This window comes from Triticum dicoccoides, chromosome 1A, assembly GCF_002162155.2.
Source record: "Triticum dicoccoides isolate Atlit2015 ecotype Zavitan chromosome 1A, WEW_v2.0, whole genome shotgun sequence".
Taxonomy (NCBI): domain Eukaryota; kingdom Viridiplantae; phylum Streptophyta; class Magnoliopsida; order Poales; family Poaceae; genus Triticum; species Triticum dicoccoides.
Genome location: NC_041380.1, coordinates 458,403,417 through 458,424,229, shown reverse-complemented (window position 1 = coordinate 458,424,229; position 20,813 = coordinate 458,403,417). Strand labels below are relative to the sequence as shown.

The following is a 20,813-nucleotide window of genomic DNA, read 5'->3' as shown; positions in this document are numbered from 1 at the left end:
TCTATCATCCATATACCACTTGTATCACCATCTCTTTGCCGAACTAGTGCACCTATACAATTTACCATTGTATTGGGTGTGTTGGGTACACAAGGGACTCTTTGTTATTTGGTTGCAGGGTTGCTTGAGAGAGACCTCTTCAACCTACGCCTCCTACGGATTGATAAACCTTAGGTCATCCACTTGAGGGAAATTTGCTACTGTCCTACAAACCTCTGCACTTGGAGGCCCAACAACGTCTACAAGAAGAAGGTTGTGTAGTAGACATCAGTCAGCGAGGACGGGCCTTCAGGAAACACATTTACCATAGGAGCCGGTCTCAACCAGGAACAAGAAGAAGCCTTGGTGAGGTTCTTGCGCGTGAACAAGGAGATATTCGCGTGGGAGCCCAATCAACTGGTAGGGTTCCCGAGGGAAGTGATCCAGCATCATCTAAGAGTATGCCCCAACATCCGTCCTGTGAAGCAGCAAGAAAGATGGCAGTCCATTGAGAAGCAGGCCTTCATCGTCCAGGAGACACACAAGCTAGAAAAGGCAGGTGCCATCCGAGAGGTCCGATACCCCGAATGGCTGGCAAACCCTGTCAATACTCCATATAGCAGAAGATGGGCATCGGAGGGCCACCGGGGGGGCCCACGAGGTAGGGGGCGCGCCCAGGGGGGGTAGGGGGTGCCCCCACCCTCGTGGGTAGGGTGTGGCCCCCCTGGTGAACTTCTTGCGCTCAGTATTTTTTATATATTTTGAAAATGACTTCCGTGCAGTTTCAGGACTTTTGGAGCTGTGCAGAATATGTCTCTAATATTTGCTCCTTTTCCAGCCCAGAATCCCAGCTACCGGCATTCTCCCTCTTTATGTAAACCTTGTAAAATAAGGGAGAATAGGCATAAGTATTGTGACATAATGTGTAATAACAGTCCATAATGCAATAAATATCAATATAAAAGCATGATGCAAAATGGATGTATCACCGGGAACCTCACTTGGAGCTATATTTTCATTGGTCACATGATATGTGTTTTGCTTGGAGCATCATTTTATTTTTGTTAGGATTTTCTTGTTGTTATTTATAATAATGTTTTGCATCTTTCATTCCAATAAAAATGTCAAGTATAGCCTTTACCATGCTTATTTTGCAAGTCTATATGTGGCTATTTGAAAACAGAAAGTTGCACTCTAGTGCGTGAATTCTTGAGAAAAGTCAGAATGTGATAAAATGTTGAAACTTTTCACACAATAAGCTATGACAAATTTTCTACAGTGTGGTAAATTTTCAGAATTTTTGGAGTTAAAGAAGTATGAATCTTCTTGCATCCTTTATAGACTGTCCTGTTTTGATAGATTGTTGTTATGTTTGCTTGTTAATGATTCTATTTGGGGATAGGAGTATTAAATATGCAGAGACATTTAGTATGGAATGTTAAATTATAATTTTAGTGATTTTCTACAGTAGAGAACGATAAGGTTATTTCATTGATTTATACTAACTTATCTCACGAGTTCTTGTCAAGTTTTATGTGGATGAAGTTTTTAAGAATTATCGAATCCGGGATATAAAAGGAATTAAGCAGACACAAAATCTCAAGATTGGGGATGCCGAAGGCATCCCAAGATAATATTTCAAGAAGTCTCAAGCATCTAAGGTTGGGTATACTCTGGTAGTCATCCCACCTTTTGTCCATCAACAATTATCGGTTAGCCTCGGTAGAGCCTAAGTTTTTGCTTCATCACATGATGTGTGCTATTCTTGGAATGAAATTTTGTTTTTTTAGCTTGGGTTTTTAATAAAATACTTAGGTATGAAAGTTTTTAAATGGGAGAGAGTCCTCACATAGCTACATATTTACTTAACTACTCATTTGATCTTCACATATATCTTTTTGGAGTAGTTTGTTGAACACACTCATGCTTCACCTATATTATTATGAGAGTTGATAATAGTGATGACAATTTGTAAAAGCTATGACATTTGTCCCAAAGTGATGGACATTCAAGATGGGATATAATAAAAACTTTCATGTAGATCATTGGATATGATAAGTTTGATTCCTTGCAATAGTTTTGTGATATGGAGATAATAATATGTGAGTAATGTTGGTGAGTAATTATGCTTTAGTAAGAATATTGGTGTTAAGGTTTGTGATTCCCTATGCAAGCATGAAAGTCAATAGTTATGCAATGAAATTACATCCTACTTGTGGTGCATTATTCGGTGTTAGTTATGTTTAATGCTCGTTTATGATTGTTTTCGTTTCTTGGTTGGTTGCTTCTCAATCTATTTGCTAGCCTTTCCTTGTACTAAGCGGGAATACTACTTGTGCATCCAAAATCCTAAACCAAGTTGTGCCAAATGAGTCCACTATATCTACCTATATGCGGTATTTCCATGTCGTTCCAAGTAAATTTGTATGTGCCAACTCTAATTTTCAAAATGAATTTCCTTTTTGTGTGCCTGTACCGCTCATGAAGCGGAAGGCAGTGGCCAATGTTTTCCATGCTAGATGTGTTATTCTCAAGATGAGTGTTTATTCACTTGTCATTGCATGAGAGTGTGGCAGGTAATAGGGATGCCCAGTCTCGAAATGAAAAGAAATTTTATTTATGTTGTCAATAATAAATTCCTTGGGAAGTGTTGGTATGGAAGGCACCCATGGATACGGCTAGCGATGGATTGTGAAAGAATGGTGTAAAAAGAAATAAACTTTATTTTATGTTTGGGAACCTCCTATGATGTATCTAGCATGGAAAGTATTGGGAATTCTTGGTCGTTTTCGTTGGCAGGAAAAGCATGCCTCTCAAAACAATTTTATCTTTGAATTTAAGCTTTGAGCTCTGGCACCTCTACAAATCTCTACTCCCCTCTGTGAAGGGCCTATTTATTTACTTTATGCAATTTTTATTTTTATTGGGTCTCCATCTTCTCTTATAAAGCACCAACTAGGGAACACTATCGTCAGACTTGTGCATTGGGCATAGTTAATATTTGAGTGTGTTTCATGAATGGATCAATGATTGTGCATAATGGGATAGGGATAGCTTTATTTAGTGTTGATATTTTGAAAGGCATGGTTGCTTGTTGATATGCTTGAGCATTGATGTCCTCATGTCAAATTATAGACTATTGCTTTGAATCATTCAAGTCCAAATGTCCATGTATAAAAGAGAAGAGTATATGAGGAATATGATAGGTAGCATTCCACATCAAAAAATCCGTTTTCAATTGCTACTTTATCATGATGTGTTTCATGAGAAAGAGTTGATGTTATGATGCTAGGAAAAGTGATTCAAATTATCATTGATCAAACTTATGCACTATGCTAGCATTCACACTTCATAAATTATTTCTTTTATCATTTACCTACTCGAGGATGAGTAGGAATTAAGCTTGGGGATGGTGATACTTCTCCAACATATCTATAATTTATGAAGTATTCAGGCCATGTTTACAACAATTTTATAAGGTTTGGGTGCAATTTTATATGATTTAAATGGAACTAACCTGGACTGACGCTGTTTTCAGCAGAACTACCGTGATGTTGTTTTTTGTGCAGAAATCAAAGTTCTCCAAATGCAGCGAAACTTTTTGACGATTTTTCTGGAAGAAAAGAGGCACTAGAATCTTCACGGGAGGGCCAAAAGAGCCACGAGGGCCCCACAAGGCACCAGGGCGCGCCAGGTGGGGCTGGCTCCCCTGGTACCTTGTGGGCCCCTCGTGGCCCATCTTCGCGTGATTCCAATGCTGCAAAATCCTATATATATATATATATATATACCCCCATGAATAACCCTAGATCAGAAGTTCCGCCGCCGCAAGCCTCTGTAGCCACAAAAAACCAATCTGTACCCTGTTCCCGCACTCTGCCGGAGGGGGAAATCATCACCGGAGGCCGTCTTCATCATCCCGGCGGCCACCATGATGAGTAGGGAGTAGTCCACCATCGGGGCTGAGGGTTTGTACTAGTAGCTATGTTTAATATCTCTCTCCCATGTTCTTGATTTGGCACGATCTTAGTGTATCGCGAGCTTTGTTAATATAGTTGGATCATATGGTGTTTTCCCCTCTCTATCTTGTTGTGATGAATTGAGTTTTCCCTTTCAGATTTCTTCATTATCGGATTGAATACTTTTATGGATTTGAGAGCACTTGATGTATGTCTTTATTTGAATACCCGTGGTGACAATGGGGTATCATGTTGATTCACTTGATATATATTTTGGCACTCAACTCATGGATTCCTGAGGTGATATTGGGGTAATCTATGCATAGGGGTTGATGCACATTTTCGTCCTTGTTTCTCTAGTAGAAATCATGCGGAACTCTTTGAGGTTCTTTGTGTTGGATTGAGTATTATGAGTCTGAATTTTTTGACGCATATCGTATAATCAACTCACGGATACTAGCGGTGACATTAGAGTTGGTTGATGTGTATCATATGGTGTTATTTTAGTACGAACTCTTAGACAGATCGATCGGAAAGGATAACTTGGTGTTATTTTAGTACGAACTCTTGGATAGATTGGTCAGAAAGGATAACTTTGAGGCGGTTTCGTACCCTACAAACAATTTCGTCTTATGTTCTCCGCTAGGTAAGAACTTTGGAGTGATTCTTCATCGCATGTTGAGGGATGGTTATATGATCCGATTATATTAGCATTGCTGACAGATTGCACTAGTGAAAGTATGAACCCTAGGCCTCATTTTCAAGCATTGCAATACCGTTTGTGCTCACTTTTGTTACTTGTTAACTTGCTGTTTTTATTGTTACTATTACAAAAATTAATATCTACTATCATTACTACACTTGTATCACCATCTCTTTGCCGAACTAGTGCACCTATACAATTTACCATTGTACTTGGTGTGTTGGGGACACAAGAGACTCTTTTTTCTTTGGTTGCAGGGTTGTTTGAGAGAGACCACCTTCATCCTACGCCTCCCACAGATTGATAAACCTTAGGTCATCCACTTGATGGAAAATTGCTACTATCCTACAAAACTCTGCGCTTGGAGGCCCAACACGAGTCTACAAGAATAAAGTTGCATAGTAGACATCATTCATGTTCATGATCAGAGGGGTATTGAATATCATCAAGGATTTGAGCATATAATATTCCAGCAAATAAACCAACTAGCATCAACTACAAGATGTAATCAACACTACCACTACTAGGAAATAGCTTATAGGTAGAATATTTGTAGTAGCGCTGGTTAAGTCCACGATGCTACTGTTAAGTACCAGTAGCGCTGGGAGGAACATGCGTTAGTGGTACAACTTAGCAGGAACGCGGGGTAGGCCACAAGGTGCTACTGTTAAGTGGGCCACACCGCACCCCAGGGTAGGAGATACTATCCCACTTAGCAGTAGCGTGCACACTGTCCCGGTGCTACAGCTAATGGGCTTAGCAGTAGCGCCGGCCCGGATCCCGCATTACTACTAGCGGGTGCTATCCTCTTCCTCTGCCTGCAGACCCGTTCTCTCCTTCATCACTCTCCCCTCACACTCTCTCTGTCGCCGCAATTGCCCGTCGTTTCCCCCAAGGTATCTCCTCCTCTCGCCGCCCGCCTCCCCTCCTTCCTCCTCTTGTTGCCCTCGTCCACGCCCTCCTCCCTCCTCCTCCTATTGCCACCCTTCTCTCGCTACCCTCCTCCCTGCCTTCCTCCTTCATCTCTCCATACCGACCTCTCCCCTGTGTTCTTATAGACAATAGGTTTAGCAATGTTTTTTGAATACAATAGAATGTAGATTATTTGAATGGAATAGAAAATTTTCAGTAAATGTAGGTGTTTTGAATAGAGTAGAGAATTTTCAGTAAATGTAGGTGTTTTCAATAGAATAGAGTTGAAAAATAGAAAATGATCAGTAAATGTAGGTCTTTTGAACCAATACCTTGAAGTATTTTAGGTATCAAATAAAATATAAAAATGTTGTTGCCAATTATACTACAAAATATTTTTATGCCATTCTCACATTGCCAGAGTTGAAGAGAGAGCGAGAGAGACCTGCTTTCTTGAAAAACTAGGGTATTTAGTTATGCTTGTTGTCCAAATGAAATGTTAGGGTTATAAGATATATTGAAATGTTTTTTCCAATATTGAACCATTGAAATGCAATGAGCGCCAAGTTTGAAATTTTCTATATAAATGCTCATGTGTGAATGCTCATGCGTGGTGCAAGGTACATCACCGATGAGCCGGTCGCCGACGCCCAGAAGATCACCGACGACACCTGCATTGTCAACAACCATCATATATAGTGAGCAAACATGGTCTATGTGGTTGCTTAAATACTAAAATGAAGGATATGTGCTCGCCCTACTAGCCTATGTTTTGCCGAAGTGTTGATTCATTTCCATTCCAGCAAATTTCACGCGCTCGATATGTCCTATATTAGCAAAGGCGTGCCAGAATTTTTCGTGAATTTTAGCATGACTTGTGCTAGAATATATAGGAAATATCGAGTGCCCTTGATTTGCCGGTAAGAGAATTAAACGACATTTCGGGTTGGCTTTAAGTCTACCGGGGCTCCATACATGATGGTCAAAAATCAGTGAGGGAGAGTTCCCACCTTATACGAGAGAAGAAGAATGTTGATTGTTGTCGTGGGGGTCTCTCTTCCTATTCTTTCTCGTGATATACCTTTTGGTAATGCACGGAAAGGAAGAGAAGAGCAACCATCATCGATCGTCGAAAAATCGGTGAGGGAATGTCCACCATATATGGTCAAAATATCAGAGAGGAAGGATCCCGACTATTGTCGTGGGGGTCACTTCTCCTTCATTACCGTGTGCTAGACATTTTGGTGTAATGCACTCGGGAATTAAGGGAGGAGCGACCATCACCGACGGTCGAATATATCAAAGAGGGAGTGCTCGCCATATACACCACGTGAAATGAGAGTTTCAAGTAAGATTCGACAGACCGAAAGTCAACCAATGATGAATAGTGATCTGTGTGTTGAGTTTATGGTAATAGTCATAGATTTATAATCTTTGAATTATGAACACAGGACATGTCTGACGATGATAGGATCCCTGAGTGAGAATACAGCAATGACGACCAGGGTATGTGTGACAGGCATCACTTGGAAAATGGTAGATTCTTCACCATCAAGCTGGAAGAGACCTTCGATATTTTTATGGTACGTAACGACGACAAGTATTTTTTTTAATTAAGAATGACTTGTGCTTATTTGCTTCAATGTGTAATTTCTGTTTTTACAATTCAACTAGTGCATCCCCTGCCATGCATGACTGTTTGTCTTGGATAAGCTCGATTTCCAAGATAGTGACAATATGGAGACAAAGATAGCTCACCTTAGGACTCAACATGGTGACGCTTTTGTGGTTAAGGTATACAATGCAATTAATCACAAACATTTTAGTTGCTCAAATTGGAGAGCTCTATGCAAGGCCTGTGAATTTCAAGAGGATATGCAAATAACCTTTATTCGTCCTGAAGATGATGTTGAAGATAATATCGACATTTGGGTGAATGTGGGTATGCTTCCCATTCTACTTCTATGTAAGTTTGTCGAATAAATTTGTTACATAATTTATATTGTTTATTTAAAAATAGTTGATAGCTTATTTCCATTTTTTGAGAAATGTACGGAAGGTAGTAGACAAAACCTACAACACTGGTGGCTCTGAACTAACTTGCAAGGAGAAAAATCATCTTGTCTCATTTACTACTGATTTTGAGACTTTCGATAATAATTATGAAACTTCTCCACATTATGGTCAATACGTGCCACTAGTCCACATGTTGAACTATGGTAACATCCATGGAAATAGCATGGTAAGATTTTTTACTATTATGACACTAGTGCATCTTTTGCCTACATTCTTCTAAAGCTGAACTACGTTGCTAACTATGTTATTATTATGTTCTTGAGCAGAAACTCCCGAAGGATTGTGTGCCTCATCTGATGCATATGAAAGGTGCCATAGATATTATTAGCTTACAACCAAGCCTGCCTATGGCTCACCATAGTGCATACAAGATTTCTCGAAGAGATGAAGACCTCACAATCAAAGGATGGAGAAAAGTTATGAATGATCACACGGAGATCCTTGGAGGCAACATGGTGAAAAGCCCACAAATTGGAGACAAGTGGATCTCGATTCTACATAATGGAGATTCAGGAGCTATCATGTTTTATGCTATTTACCTTAGAGAGAGTAGCAGGTCCTAGCTAGTACTCATCATGTTCTAAGAATAATTAAATAGTGTTGGTTATGACTATGATGATGAGGAGGAGTTGCTATTATGATGATGATGAGTTATGTGCTAGAATGTGTTAGAATGATGACTTCTTATGTGACTCATAGATGATGATGAGGTTGAGACTTTCAATAGCAATTATGAAACTTCTCCACATTATGGTCAATACATGCCACTAGTCCACGTGTTGAACTATGGTAACATCCATGGAAATAGCATGGTAAGATTTTTTACTATTATGACACTAGTGCATCTTTTGCTTACATTCTTATAAAGCTAAACTACATTGCTAACTACGTTATTATTATGTTCTTCAACAGAAACTCCTGAAGGATTGTGTGCCTCATCTGATGCATATGAAAGGTGACACGGATATTATTAGCTTCCAACTAAGTCTGCCTATGCCTCACCACAGTGCATACAAGATTTCTCGAAGAGATGTAGACCTCACAATCAAAGGATGGAGAAAAGTTATGAATGATCGCAGGGAGCTCCTTGGAGGCAACATGGTGCAAATCCCACAAATTAGAGACAGGTGGATATACATTCTCCTTAATGGAGATTCGGGGGCTATCATGTTTTATGCTTTTTACCTTAGAGAGAGTAGCAGGTCCTCATTTTTCAGAGTTATGAGTAAATAAAAGGGTGGTGTCATCTAGAGTGCACCTCTAACTATGAGGATAAAAAATATAGGCCAAAAAGAGCCCATGAAAAAGAGGCCAAAAAGCCCAGCAAAGAAGAGAGAGAATAAAGAGAGAGGGGGCACACTACTATCCTGTATACACACTTGTGCCTCAAAGTATCACCATGTACTTCATATAGAGAGCTTTCATATGTTTCATCATTATACTAGTGGGATCCTTACATTATAGAACTTGGCTTGCATATTCCAATCATGAGCTTGCTCAAAATGCTCTAGGTTTTCTGAGCAAGCAATTTGGATGCACACCGCACTAGTTCACTTGGAGAGCTTTCATACACTTATAGCCATAGTGCATCCGTTGGGTGGCAAGCCCTACTCCTCACACCTGTATCGATTGTAAGGCTTCACCATTGCCTAATGGTCATCTACATTGGTGTGAGCCTTTCTTAGTTTTTGACTTCTCTTAAAACCTCCATCATCATTATATGTCACATTTACGTGCGAAGATCAAGTCTTGTGACATGGGCACTGAGAGAACTGCTGAGTAGTTGAAAATGAAGAGTCATGGATTTGGTTACTTGACCGACGCTCTGGGTTGTGTTATGATAAGGTGGTTGGATATTATAAAGCCTTGATTAATTGGAACCATGAATTTAATACATATGAGTATTGACTGGTATGACATAAAGGCATTGAACCGTGAAAAGCAAGAGTATCTTTTGCATATCATGATGTTACTTGCTTGTTATTAACTATAGACTATTTCTTTGAATCACTTTTATCTTGAGTTCACAACGCTTTACATTATTAATCAAGATTATGCCAGGTTATTATCTTCATTTTAACATCTACCTACTTGAGGATGAGCAAGGATTAAGCTTGGGGATACTGGTACATCTCAAACATATCTATTTTTCATGCTATTATCATACCAGTTTTACATATGTTTGGTAAAAAATATATTATTTTATTTGGACTAACCTATTAGTCTAGTGCCAAAGGCTAGTTCCTATTTTCTAGTGTTTTTGGAAATATAGGTAAAAAATCACGAAGCCGGAATGAGCTCATTTTTTTGTTTTTTATAGAAATAAAGACACCTTAAGCCAGAAGAAGGAGACTGAGGGAGCCATGAGGGCACCACATGGCCATACGGTGCGGGTACGACACTACTCGCATGGGAGCTCCCTAATTTGGTTGAGACCATTCATTCGCTGCAAGAAGGCTAACTTATGGAAAATAATCTTGTTAAAATTTCAGCCTGATCGTAGATACAGATCTCCTAATATTTAAGAAACGATGCCCGGTCTCAGATATTGTACCAAAACAGAGTGGAAAACTAAGAAGCAAAGAGAAGAGATATCCGATCTTAGAGGGGCTCTCTCCCTTCGGGGGCCTTGCAGGCCAAGGACCAGAGTGGGAGTCCTCTCCCCGTCAAGGGGAGAGGCCAAGGAAGGAGAAGAAGGAGGGGACTTCTCTTGCCCTCTCTTTCGCTGGCGCCGGAGCGCCGGCCCGGGAACCATCATCATCGTGATTGTCTCCATCAACTTGTCTCCTTCACCAACATATTCCTGGCTCTCTATGCAGTGGTCTACTCTCCCGCAACATGTTGTAATCTCTACTTGAACATGATGTTTGATGCTATATATTAATATCCAATGATTTGGTGCATCTCTTTGATGTCTGAGTATTTTCTTTTTGTCGTATGGGTTAATTGTGATACGCTATGGTTGATTTGAGTTGTATGTTATTATGGTGATGTCCTATGGTGCCCACAATTTGTGCACTTGTGTGGGATCCCCGCTATAGAGTGTTGCAATTTGTGATTGCTTATGGTTGTTTGCAAACCTAGTTTCTGAGTTGTTGCATAGGGGATATGTGATGGCCTGGCTTATTAGGGATGATAGACTACTCATATCAATAAGGAATTCCTTCTTTTCCGGGAGCCCATTCGGACAGAACTCCAAAGTTAAGCGTGCTCGGCTTGGAGTAGTGTGATGGCCTGGCTTATTAGGGATGATAGACTACTCATATCAATAAGGAATTCCTTCTTTTCTGGAAGCCCAATCGAACAGAACTCCAAAGTTAAGTGTGCTCAGCTTGGAGTAGTTTCATGATGGGTGACCGACTAGGAAGTTTCTCCCGGGTGCGCATGAGTGAGGACAAAGTGCGCAGAAAAGACTAGTACTGATCTATGAGGCCAGTCTAGATCCCGCCAGGAGTAACAACCACCGGCGGGTGTGTCCGGGGTGTTACAAGTTGGTATCAGAGCCGACCCTCGCGGTTATACGGATGTTTGTGGACAGGTCCATGGTCATGTTGTTCATGATGTTTGTGACCCGTCGTGGCACACGGCATGGTACATGTACCGGACTGGATGCACAGACGTATGTGCCAAGAGGGAACGTTCCTGTGGCCCGACGAGGATGTTGGTTCCTCTGAGTGGGGGTGTATGTGATGGCCTGGCTTATTAGGGATGATAGACTACTCATATCAATAAGGAATTCGTTCTTTTCTGGAAGCCCATTCGGACAGAACTCCAGAGTTAAGCGTGCTCAGCTTGGAGTAGTTTCATGATGGGTGACTGACCGGGAAGTTTCACCCGGGTGCGCATGAGTGAGGACAAAGTGCGCAGAAAAGACTAGTATTCATCTATGGGGCCAGTCTAGATCCCGCCAGGAGTAACGACCACCGGCGGGTGTGTCTGGAGTGTTACAGGATAAAACGGGACCTTAGATCTTAATACTATGGTTGGGTTTTACCTGAATGGACATGTTAGTATTTACGGATGCTTACTAATAGTTCCAATCATAAGTACTTGTAGTCAATGGATTTTGCTATATGCTAGCATAGACCTCTCCCGCATAAAAACCTACAATAGATGATTATCATGATAGTTTCATATCAAATTGCTTAGGGACAATCCTTTACTTCATTGTTCTTTTAAAAACCAGAAAATAACTCTTATTTTTATGTTATTTATTGTCTTGTAAATCTATATTTTCATCCCTGCGAAGTATATTTATTTCTTGTTTCTAGGTAAAGCAAACATTTAGTGTGCTTCGAGTTGTATGAGTGGTTGATAGAACATGAGAGAATACTAATCCTATGTTGATCCCCTCATTCGGTTCGACACTCATACTTATCGAAAAGGCTATAATAGATCCCCCGCGCTTGTGGGTTATCACTATACAAGGTGGTGGTCACCGACCTTGGTTTATTTCATCCTCTTATATGTGATTTAAATCTTGGTCTCTGATAGATGTGATCGCTAATGTCTTGAATCCACGTGCTACTGAAAATGGCGGCATAAATGGTAAGGGCACACAAAACTATATCTTTCTTACTCTAAATTATGGATCAAACTACTTTATTTAGAAATAAAAAGTGATGATGGCCATTAAAAGTATGATTGAAGTCAGGAAAGTATAAAAAACATCGTAGTTTCCTTTTGTAGTGCTGAGTAAAAATTACAACCCCTTTCCACGTATCATCCAAGGGCAGACCTATCTAGTGATGAGTTGATGCTCTTACCCCTCTCAAACATTGAAATTTCTATAGCATTTCTTTGTATTTTTAATTAAAAACCTTCAATTCTTTACAATTATACAAGAAATGCTCCATTTCCACAAAATTTATAGGTCCACCCCTAATAAAAATTGCCACTTCTAATATCAAATAGGCTCATCTAGGTAACTAACCCCATACGCTATGCCTAATGAGGTAAATCTATGATCCGGTTTTGGTTTGTTGTCTTTTTTATCTTTCTAATTTATGTTTGTGACCTCAAAAAAGTTATGTTGTGTTCATTGTAGTCATAAGATTCATAGTCTTAACCATGCATGTCTTTCTTAACATACAATATTAAAGCATTTCTTGAGTATTTTTTATCATAAAACTTTGGAGGCATATATATCTCACCACATAGATTACAACTAAACAGATGTCAAAATCCTCTAAAAAGTAATATCACTGTATATTATCAATAAAACCAATTCATTGAGTCCAACAAATCCATTAGTTTCCGACAAACACATATCTGATCACATACATAATGCCAATTAAATGACGAAATCCTCTCCAACGAAATTCGTGTTACAATATTCTCTCAATAAAACAATTGATTGATGCCAATAAATCATCTCAACAACAATTAGTACTTGTGTATGCTTGCATAACCAATAAATACAGCCATGTATAGGTCATATCTCTATAGTAAATTACTTCACTTTTGATGTAAAAATTGGTGAATTCACAATTTTACTAGTACTCAATCGTCTCAATAATAGGCACCATTTTTTATATTGACCATTTTACCAATAGAGAGAGTATTTGCAATTATACTTATTTCGTTCTTTATAAATACCACTTGATCTACCCCCAACATAAGTACCACAAACTAGCATCATCATACCACCCACATATTAACCACCACCATGGACCTAATCATGCCCTCAATGTAGTTCACCCTAGGAATGATGGCTGATGAGATAATTCCACAATTCGATTATGGTTTCATGCTTCTTTTTAGTTTCTTCTTCTTCTTCCTAGGTCGATATCTAAGAATATTATGTCCAAACCTAATCATTCTATGTTGATTACTAATAGGATCACCTTTCTTTCTAAAAAAATGGATCAACCATAAAAATGAATGCCACTAACTTTGTTGACAGGTTTTTTGAGTTCAGACTACACTACTTGCTAGTGGATTGCCTTGGGAATTTTTTTGACTATAAACAGTAGGGTAAAAACCCCACTCCAACTTTTATAAACTAAAAGACAAATAGAGGTTATTAGTACAACTAGGAGTGAGCAAAGAATATAAAATAAAATAAAGAAAGAAACAGAAAGATAAAGAAGGGTTGAGATAAGCCAAGAAGGGAAGAAAAGAAACAAATAAAGAAAGGAAAGACAACTAATCTAAAAAGACATAGATTACATAAAAGAAAGCAGCCACACCTCACATTGTCCTCCCAAACAACTTTTTGGATGCTCGGCTTCGAGCTTTTTCCTATCACTCCATTGAATCTGGCGACTCAAGGGCGACTAGGGTTTCCCCAGCGCCGCCACACCCTCCCCCCTCTCCGTCCCATGTCGCCACCCAAGGTGGTCGCCGGGCCAGCCTGTGTGGTTGGCGATGAAGGTCGTGGTGACAATTTTGCCGATTCGTTCCCTAGCGGAGGACCTTGGACGCCAAGGCGGCGGCCTCGGACGGTGAGGAAGCATTCGTCAGATGTGCTAGCCGGCTTCCTTGGCTACACGGGTGGAGAGGATTCGGCTGATTGTGGTCGCAACCCGGATTCCCCACCTTCTGCTCCAGATCTGAAGGTCAAGCTCATCTCCTCCTCAATTAATTCCCCCACTGGCCTTGTCTGCTTTGTAGCCTTGATCGCTGGATCTGGTTCTAGCGGGGCTGGTGGTGTAGGATCGATTCCGGGGAAACCCTTGTTTGGTTCTCCGGTCATGGTAACATGCTTGTGTGTGTGTGTGTGTGTGTGTGTGTGTGTGTGTGTGTGTGTGTGTGTGTTGATTTTCTCCCTAGAGGTGCCACTTAGGTTTCTCCTCTCGATCCTGACCTGGATTCCTAGCGAAAGCTTGAAACCTGTCTCCGGTTGGGCGTAGACGGTGCCTTGTGGTTGTGATGTGGTTGGTGGGTGCTCCTCGGTTCTGAGTCCGAACATTAGTTTTTCTGTGGAGATTGGAAGTTCCAGCAAGTGTCGATTCTTCTTTGGATTGGTGTTCTTCGGTGGAAAGCTGTGTGGTTGTGACTCGCCAGCTCCGCGCCTCCGAGCCGGGGCAGAAGGGGATAGGGTTTCCCTTCCTGTTGACAGCAACACAATGATCGTCATATATTTTGACCAATATTTATAAATTTTCACCAAGGCTAATGTGCAATATATTTTTAAATGGAGGGAGTAAAAAATTATATGTGGTTCCATTTATCATACTATAAGAAACATGTCATTCAAAATTTAATTCGTTCAAACACCAAGCTCTTGCAAGCAAATCTTGTTTGTTTCCTAATGAACCTTATGATTAGGATAATGGATAGAGTACGGGAGGACTGTCAGAAAGTAAGCGATATGGAACTTGAGAAAATTCTACGCGTCCTTGGCATTTTTTCTTCTTGTTTTTCCATTCTTTAGATTTCATAACCATGTACATTCATATTCTCACTTTATTCATGTTATTACTTCATTAGATAATTCTTCTGATGTCCTAACCATGTACATTCAATTTGGTACTTCATATAATCTGTTTGTCTTGCCTGATACAACCAACTACTAGTACACGTGCCACCTTAAACTAATTTAGGATGATTTGACAGACTAAGAAAAGTTTGAAGGACTCCATCGGCATGTACACGGTCCAATGCTACAAATGTAAGAAATGGCGCAAGATCCCAACGAAAGAGGAGTTCGAGACGATCCGCGAGAGATTAGCCGAGGACCCCTGGTTCTGTGACAGGGACCCCAGCGCCGGCCGTTCCTGCAAGCAGCCGGAAGACATTCCGTGCGACAGCAGCTGCATCTGGGTCATGGACAAGCCAGGCATCCCGCGCCCGCCACCTGCGACGGAGCGGCTGGTGATCATGCGGCGTGACCTGTCCAAGATGGACACCTACTACTTGCTACCCAACGGGAAGCGCGCGCGGTCCGGCAGCGATGTGGAGAAGTTCCTCCAGGATAACCCGGAGTATAGGGCGAACCTGCCGGCATCAAAGTTCTCCTTCGCCGCGCCCAAGATCGTTCCGGCGACCGTGAGAGAGAGCTCACTATGGAGGGTTGCCAAGGCCGAGAGGGAAAAAGTTTGAGGAGATGGACGTGTTCGGATTCTGATTACTGCTACTACCCGAGCGGCAGCGGCAGTGGCAATAACTAGGTACTATGGTAGTATGAACTTTATGGATGCCTCTGTGTCATGCATGGTGCTTAATAATGTGATAGTTCTCCATCACAATGTTTTATCCTTGTTTGTTTTTAGTGTGGGTTGTTAATCACTCTCATGTTCTGAATAAAATTGTTCACCTTCATTATACATGCCGGTGTATCTTTCAACTATGATGGCATATGGATAAAGATACCCCATGAAAAAAAGTAGGCTGAGCCATATACATTGAATTTTTTTCCTCAACGCAAGCTATCACTAGTGGGCCTCATCAAGCAATACATATGCATGTCATGCATCTTTACAGCAACATATCTAGTGCATCCATATGTTTCGTGTATCCGTGTATCCTTTCCATTCTCCACCAGACGATCTAAATCATGCACTTTGTATCCAACACAATGAATATTTGCATTTAGCCGCCGGCTTCTGGACTAAACAACATCTTTTTTGCAAAAATGTCTTGAAACCCTAGTCCATGATCCCCAACCCAAGACTCAACTGCTCTCTCAGTCCCAAATCGTGGGCTCATGATCTCTCATCCCGCGCCAAATCCCCTGCTCGGAAGCCTAAATCTCGGTCGGAAGGCCGGCGACGGACTCGAACGACCCCCTCAAATCCTGTGGCCGATGGCAATGATGACCTTGATGACAGGCCGGACGAGGGTGACGGCAGCGACGATTGTGACGGTGCACCCCACGACATTATTCCGATGAAGTACTGACGTCCTCCTCGACGCCCTCAAGCGACAGCGAAGACTTATCCCATAGGAAGCTGTAGGTTTGTTTTTTCAGATTCAAATTGCCTGGCTTTTCATTGATTTAGCAGAGAGGAGATTACAAAAATGCTGACTGATCGAAAACACGATCAGTAGCAGAGTGTTGAGAGAGAAAATGGGCTAGAAACTATTGAAGCCCATGCTAGCCTAATGTATCAAAACTTATATCTCACGTTGGATCCCCGAAAGGGGTCTCTAAGCTGTAGGCTACAGCCGATGGATTAGTGTCAGCTTGTATAAGTAAACTGTATCTGTATTTGCAGCTAATTGAATGGTAGAATGTGAGATGCTTTCACCTATTTGTGTTCATTTCTCAATGGTTTGGAAATCTTTAGATGATGTTGGATTTGGCTTGGTCAGATCTTAAATGTCGGTTCAACATCTGCTATGTTATTTCTCTTGGCATTTGGCAATGAATGCATTTGCTCAGTTTTGTTGTTAAAGTGGGCATTGCATTCACCAGCTATACTGCAATGATCTTAAGAGCATCTCCAACAAACACGCTATATAAGCACCGTGCTAAAAACTTAGTGGCTTTTGCGTGTCCGCTACCGGTTCGAGCGCTCCAGCGAAGGCGCAAAAACCGGCTATTTTTTTAATAATACATTTTTAATTAATTTGCATAAATATTACGCCGGCATTTTTATTTTTAAAAATAATACACCAGCCTAGTCGGCCCACCGCAGGCCAAAGCCAATTAGTCCCAGTCGGCTTGCTGCGGGCCGACTAGGTGCATGCGGCCATTTTTCTTTTTCTGTTTTTGGTTTTAGTTATTGTTTTCTATTTATTCTATCTATCAAATGAATCTCGTTTGTGTTGAATTTTTTTGCATAAATTACTAGCAATATTAACAGGCCACATATAAATTTTCATAATTTTTGGAAGACCACATATTTACAATTGTATTAGATAGCTCCTGGTGAATATAGATAGGGTTTAAATTTATCTATCTAGATTGATTTTTTTATTTTTATAGATGTTAAAATATCGAGGAGAATAGTTTAAAATTTCCTGTGAAACAATTTGAGAATACTTTTTTGGCTTATGAAACAATTTTTGTGAAACAATTTGAGGAAAATTATTTTTTGGCTTATGAAACAATTTGAGAATACTTTTTGGCTTATGTTCCACAAATTGTTTCACAAAAATTGTTTCATATTGTTTCATAAGCCAAAAAAATTCCTAAAATTGTTTCATAAAAATGTTTAAACCATTCTCCTGAATATTTTAATATTTATAAAAAATCCAATTTGGATAAATAAATTTAAACACTATCCATATTCACGAGGAGCTATCAAATACAAATGTAAATATGTGGTTTTCCAAAAATTATGAAAATTTATATGTGGCATGTTAATATTGCAAGTAATTTATGCAAAAAGTTTCAACACAAATCAGATTCATTTGATAGCTAGAATAAATAGAAAACAACAACTAAAACCAAAAACAGGAAAGGAAAAATGGCCACATGCACCTAGTCGGCCCACCACAGGCTGATTATCTTTCAGTCGGCCCGCAGCAAGCCGTCTGGGACTAACTGGCTTGCTGGATCGCAGCAAGCCGACTGGGACTAACTGGTTCGCAGCAAGTCAATTAGTCCCAGTCGGCTTGCTGCGAGCCGATTGGAAGCCAATCGGCCTGTGGTGGGCCGACTAGGCCCAGTCAGCCTGCAACAGGCCGATGGTGTATTATTTTTAAAAATAAAAATGTAGGCATAATATTTATACAAATTAATAAAAATGTATTATTTAAAAAAATTAGCCAAAAACCGCGTGGGCGGCATAACTAGTTCAGCGCGCGGGCTGAAATGCCATCGCGCGCTGTTTATTTGCTGCGCCCACTGGTGACCCACAAGTATAGGGGATCTATCGTAGTCCTTTCGATAAGTAAGAGTGTCGAACCCAACGAGGATTAGAAATAAATGATAAGCGGTTTCCAGCAAGGTATTCTCTGCAAGTACTGAAATAAGTGGTAACAAATAGTTTAGTGATAAGATAATTTGTAACGAGCTACAAGTAACAAAAGTAAATAAGGTGCAGTAAGGTGGCCCAATCCTTTTTGTAGCAAAGGACAAGCCTGGAGAAACTCTTATATGATGTAAAGCGCTCCCGAAGACACATGGGAATATCGTCAAGCTAGTTTTCATCACGTTCATATGATTCGCGTTCGGTACTTTGATAATTTGGTATGTGGGTGGACCGGTGCTTGGGTGCTGCGCTTACTTGGACAAGCATCCCACTTATGATTAACCTCTATTGCAAGCATCCGCAAATACAATAAAAGTATTAAGGTAAACATAACCATAGCATGAAACATATGGATCCAAATCAGCCCCTTATGAAGCGACGCATGAACTATGGTTTAAGCTTCTGTCACTCTAGCAACCAATCATCTACTTATTACTTTCCAATGTCTTTCTCTAGGCCCAAATAATGGTGAAGTGTCATGTAGTCGATGTTCACATAACACCACTAGAGGAGAGACAACATACATCTCATCAAAATATCGAACGAATACCAAATTCACATGACTACTAATAACAAGACTTCTCCCATGTCCTCAGGAACAAAAGTAACTTCTCACAAAGCATAAACATATTCATAATCAGAGGGGTATTAATATGCATATAGGATCTGAACATATGATCTTCCACCAATTAAACCAACTAGCATCAACTACAAGGAGTAATTAACACTACTAGCAACCTACTAGCACCAATCCCGGACTTGGAGACAAGAATTGGATACAAGGGATGAACTAGGGTTTTGAGATGAGATGGTGCTGATGAAGATGTTGATGGAGATTGCCCTCTCCCGGTGAGAGGAGCGTTGGTGATGACGATGGCGATGATTTCCCCCTCCGGGAGGGAAGTTTCCCCGGCAGAACAGCTCCGCCAGAGCCCTAGATTGGTTCCACCAAGGTTTCACCACGTGGCGGCAGAGTTTCATCCGAGAATATGGCTTATGATTTGTTTCCCATCGAAAGACTCCATATGGCAGAAGATGGCCACCGAAGGGCCACCAGGGGGCCCACGAGGTAGGGGGCGCGCCTAAGGGGGTAGGGCACGCCCCTACCCTCGTGGGCAGGGTGTGGCCCCCTGGTGAAGTTCTTACTCTCAGTATTTTTTATATATTTGGAAAACATCTTTCGTGAAGTTTTAGGACTTTTGGAGTTGTGCAGAATAGGTCTCTAATATTTGCTCCTTTTCCAGCCCAGAATCCCAGCTGCCGGCATTCTCCCTCTTTATGTAAACCTTGTAAAATAAGAGAGAATAGGCATAAGTATTGTGACATAATGTGTAATAACAGCCCATAATGCAATAAATATTGATATAAAAGCATGATGCAAAATGGACGTATCAACTCCCCCAAGCTTAGACCTCGCTTGTCGTCAAGCGAAATGCCGAAATCGAAAAATATGTCCACATGTTTAGAGATAGAGGTGTCGATAAAAATAAAATACAGACATGAGGGCATCATGATCATTCTTAGAACAGCAACTTACATAATTCTTTGTCATATAATATCTAATGCTAGAGTAATAATTCAATCACAATATCAAGTATGAATCGTAAACTTCATTGAAAACTAACAAACTACAATCTCAGTCATTGAAGAAATTGCAATTTATCATAACATAGGAAAGAGTCAATGTATAAGAGCCTTTCAACAAGTCCACATACTCAACTATCATATAATCTTTCACAATTGCTGACACTCACGCAATACTTATGGGTATGGAGTTTTAATCAGACACAGAGAAAGATAGGGGCTTATAGTTTTGCCTCCCAACATTTTACCTCAAGGTTAATGTCAACAGTAATAGTTCATGAAAACTCACATCCAATTAGCCATATATACCAGGATCTTTCCAACATATTGTGCTTGCCAAAGGATAAAACGTAAAAAGGAAGGGTGAGGATCACCATGGCTCTTATGCAATGTAGGAGATAAAAGTAAAAGATAGGCCCTTCGTAGAGGGAAGCAGAGGTTGTCATGTGCTTTTATGGTTGGATGCACAAAATCTTAATGCGAAAAAACGTCACTTTATATTGCCACTTGTGATATGGACCTTTATTATGCAGTGTGTCGCTTTTATTACTTCCATATCACACGCTCATATAAAGCTTATTTCCTCCACACCAGTCAATCATACATATTTAGAGAGCAATTTTTATTGCTTGCACCGATGACAACTTACTTGATGGATCTTACTCAATCCATAGGTAGATACGGTGGACTCTTATGGCAAGACTGGTTTAAGGGTATTTGGAAGCACAAGTAGTA

General features: G+C 40.5%; 1 protein-coding gene across 1 annotated transcript; it reads left to right on the top strand.

The window, feature by feature from the left end:
• Positions 1-13,837: 13,837 nt before the first annotated feature.
• LOC119301585 (methyl-CpG-binding domain-containing protein 4-like) lies at positions 13,838-15,901 on the top strand. The gene is made up of 2 exons (XM_037578610.1): positions 13,838-14,189; positions 15,190-15,901. The coding sequence occupies exons 1-2, from the start codon at positions 13,851-13,853 to the stop codon at positions 15,673-15,675; spliced, it is 825 nt and encodes a 274-aa protein (XP_037434507.1). The 5' UTR covers positions 13,838-13,850; the 3' UTR covers positions 15,676-15,901.
• The last annotated feature ends 4,912 nt before the right edge of the window (positions 15,902-20,813 follow it).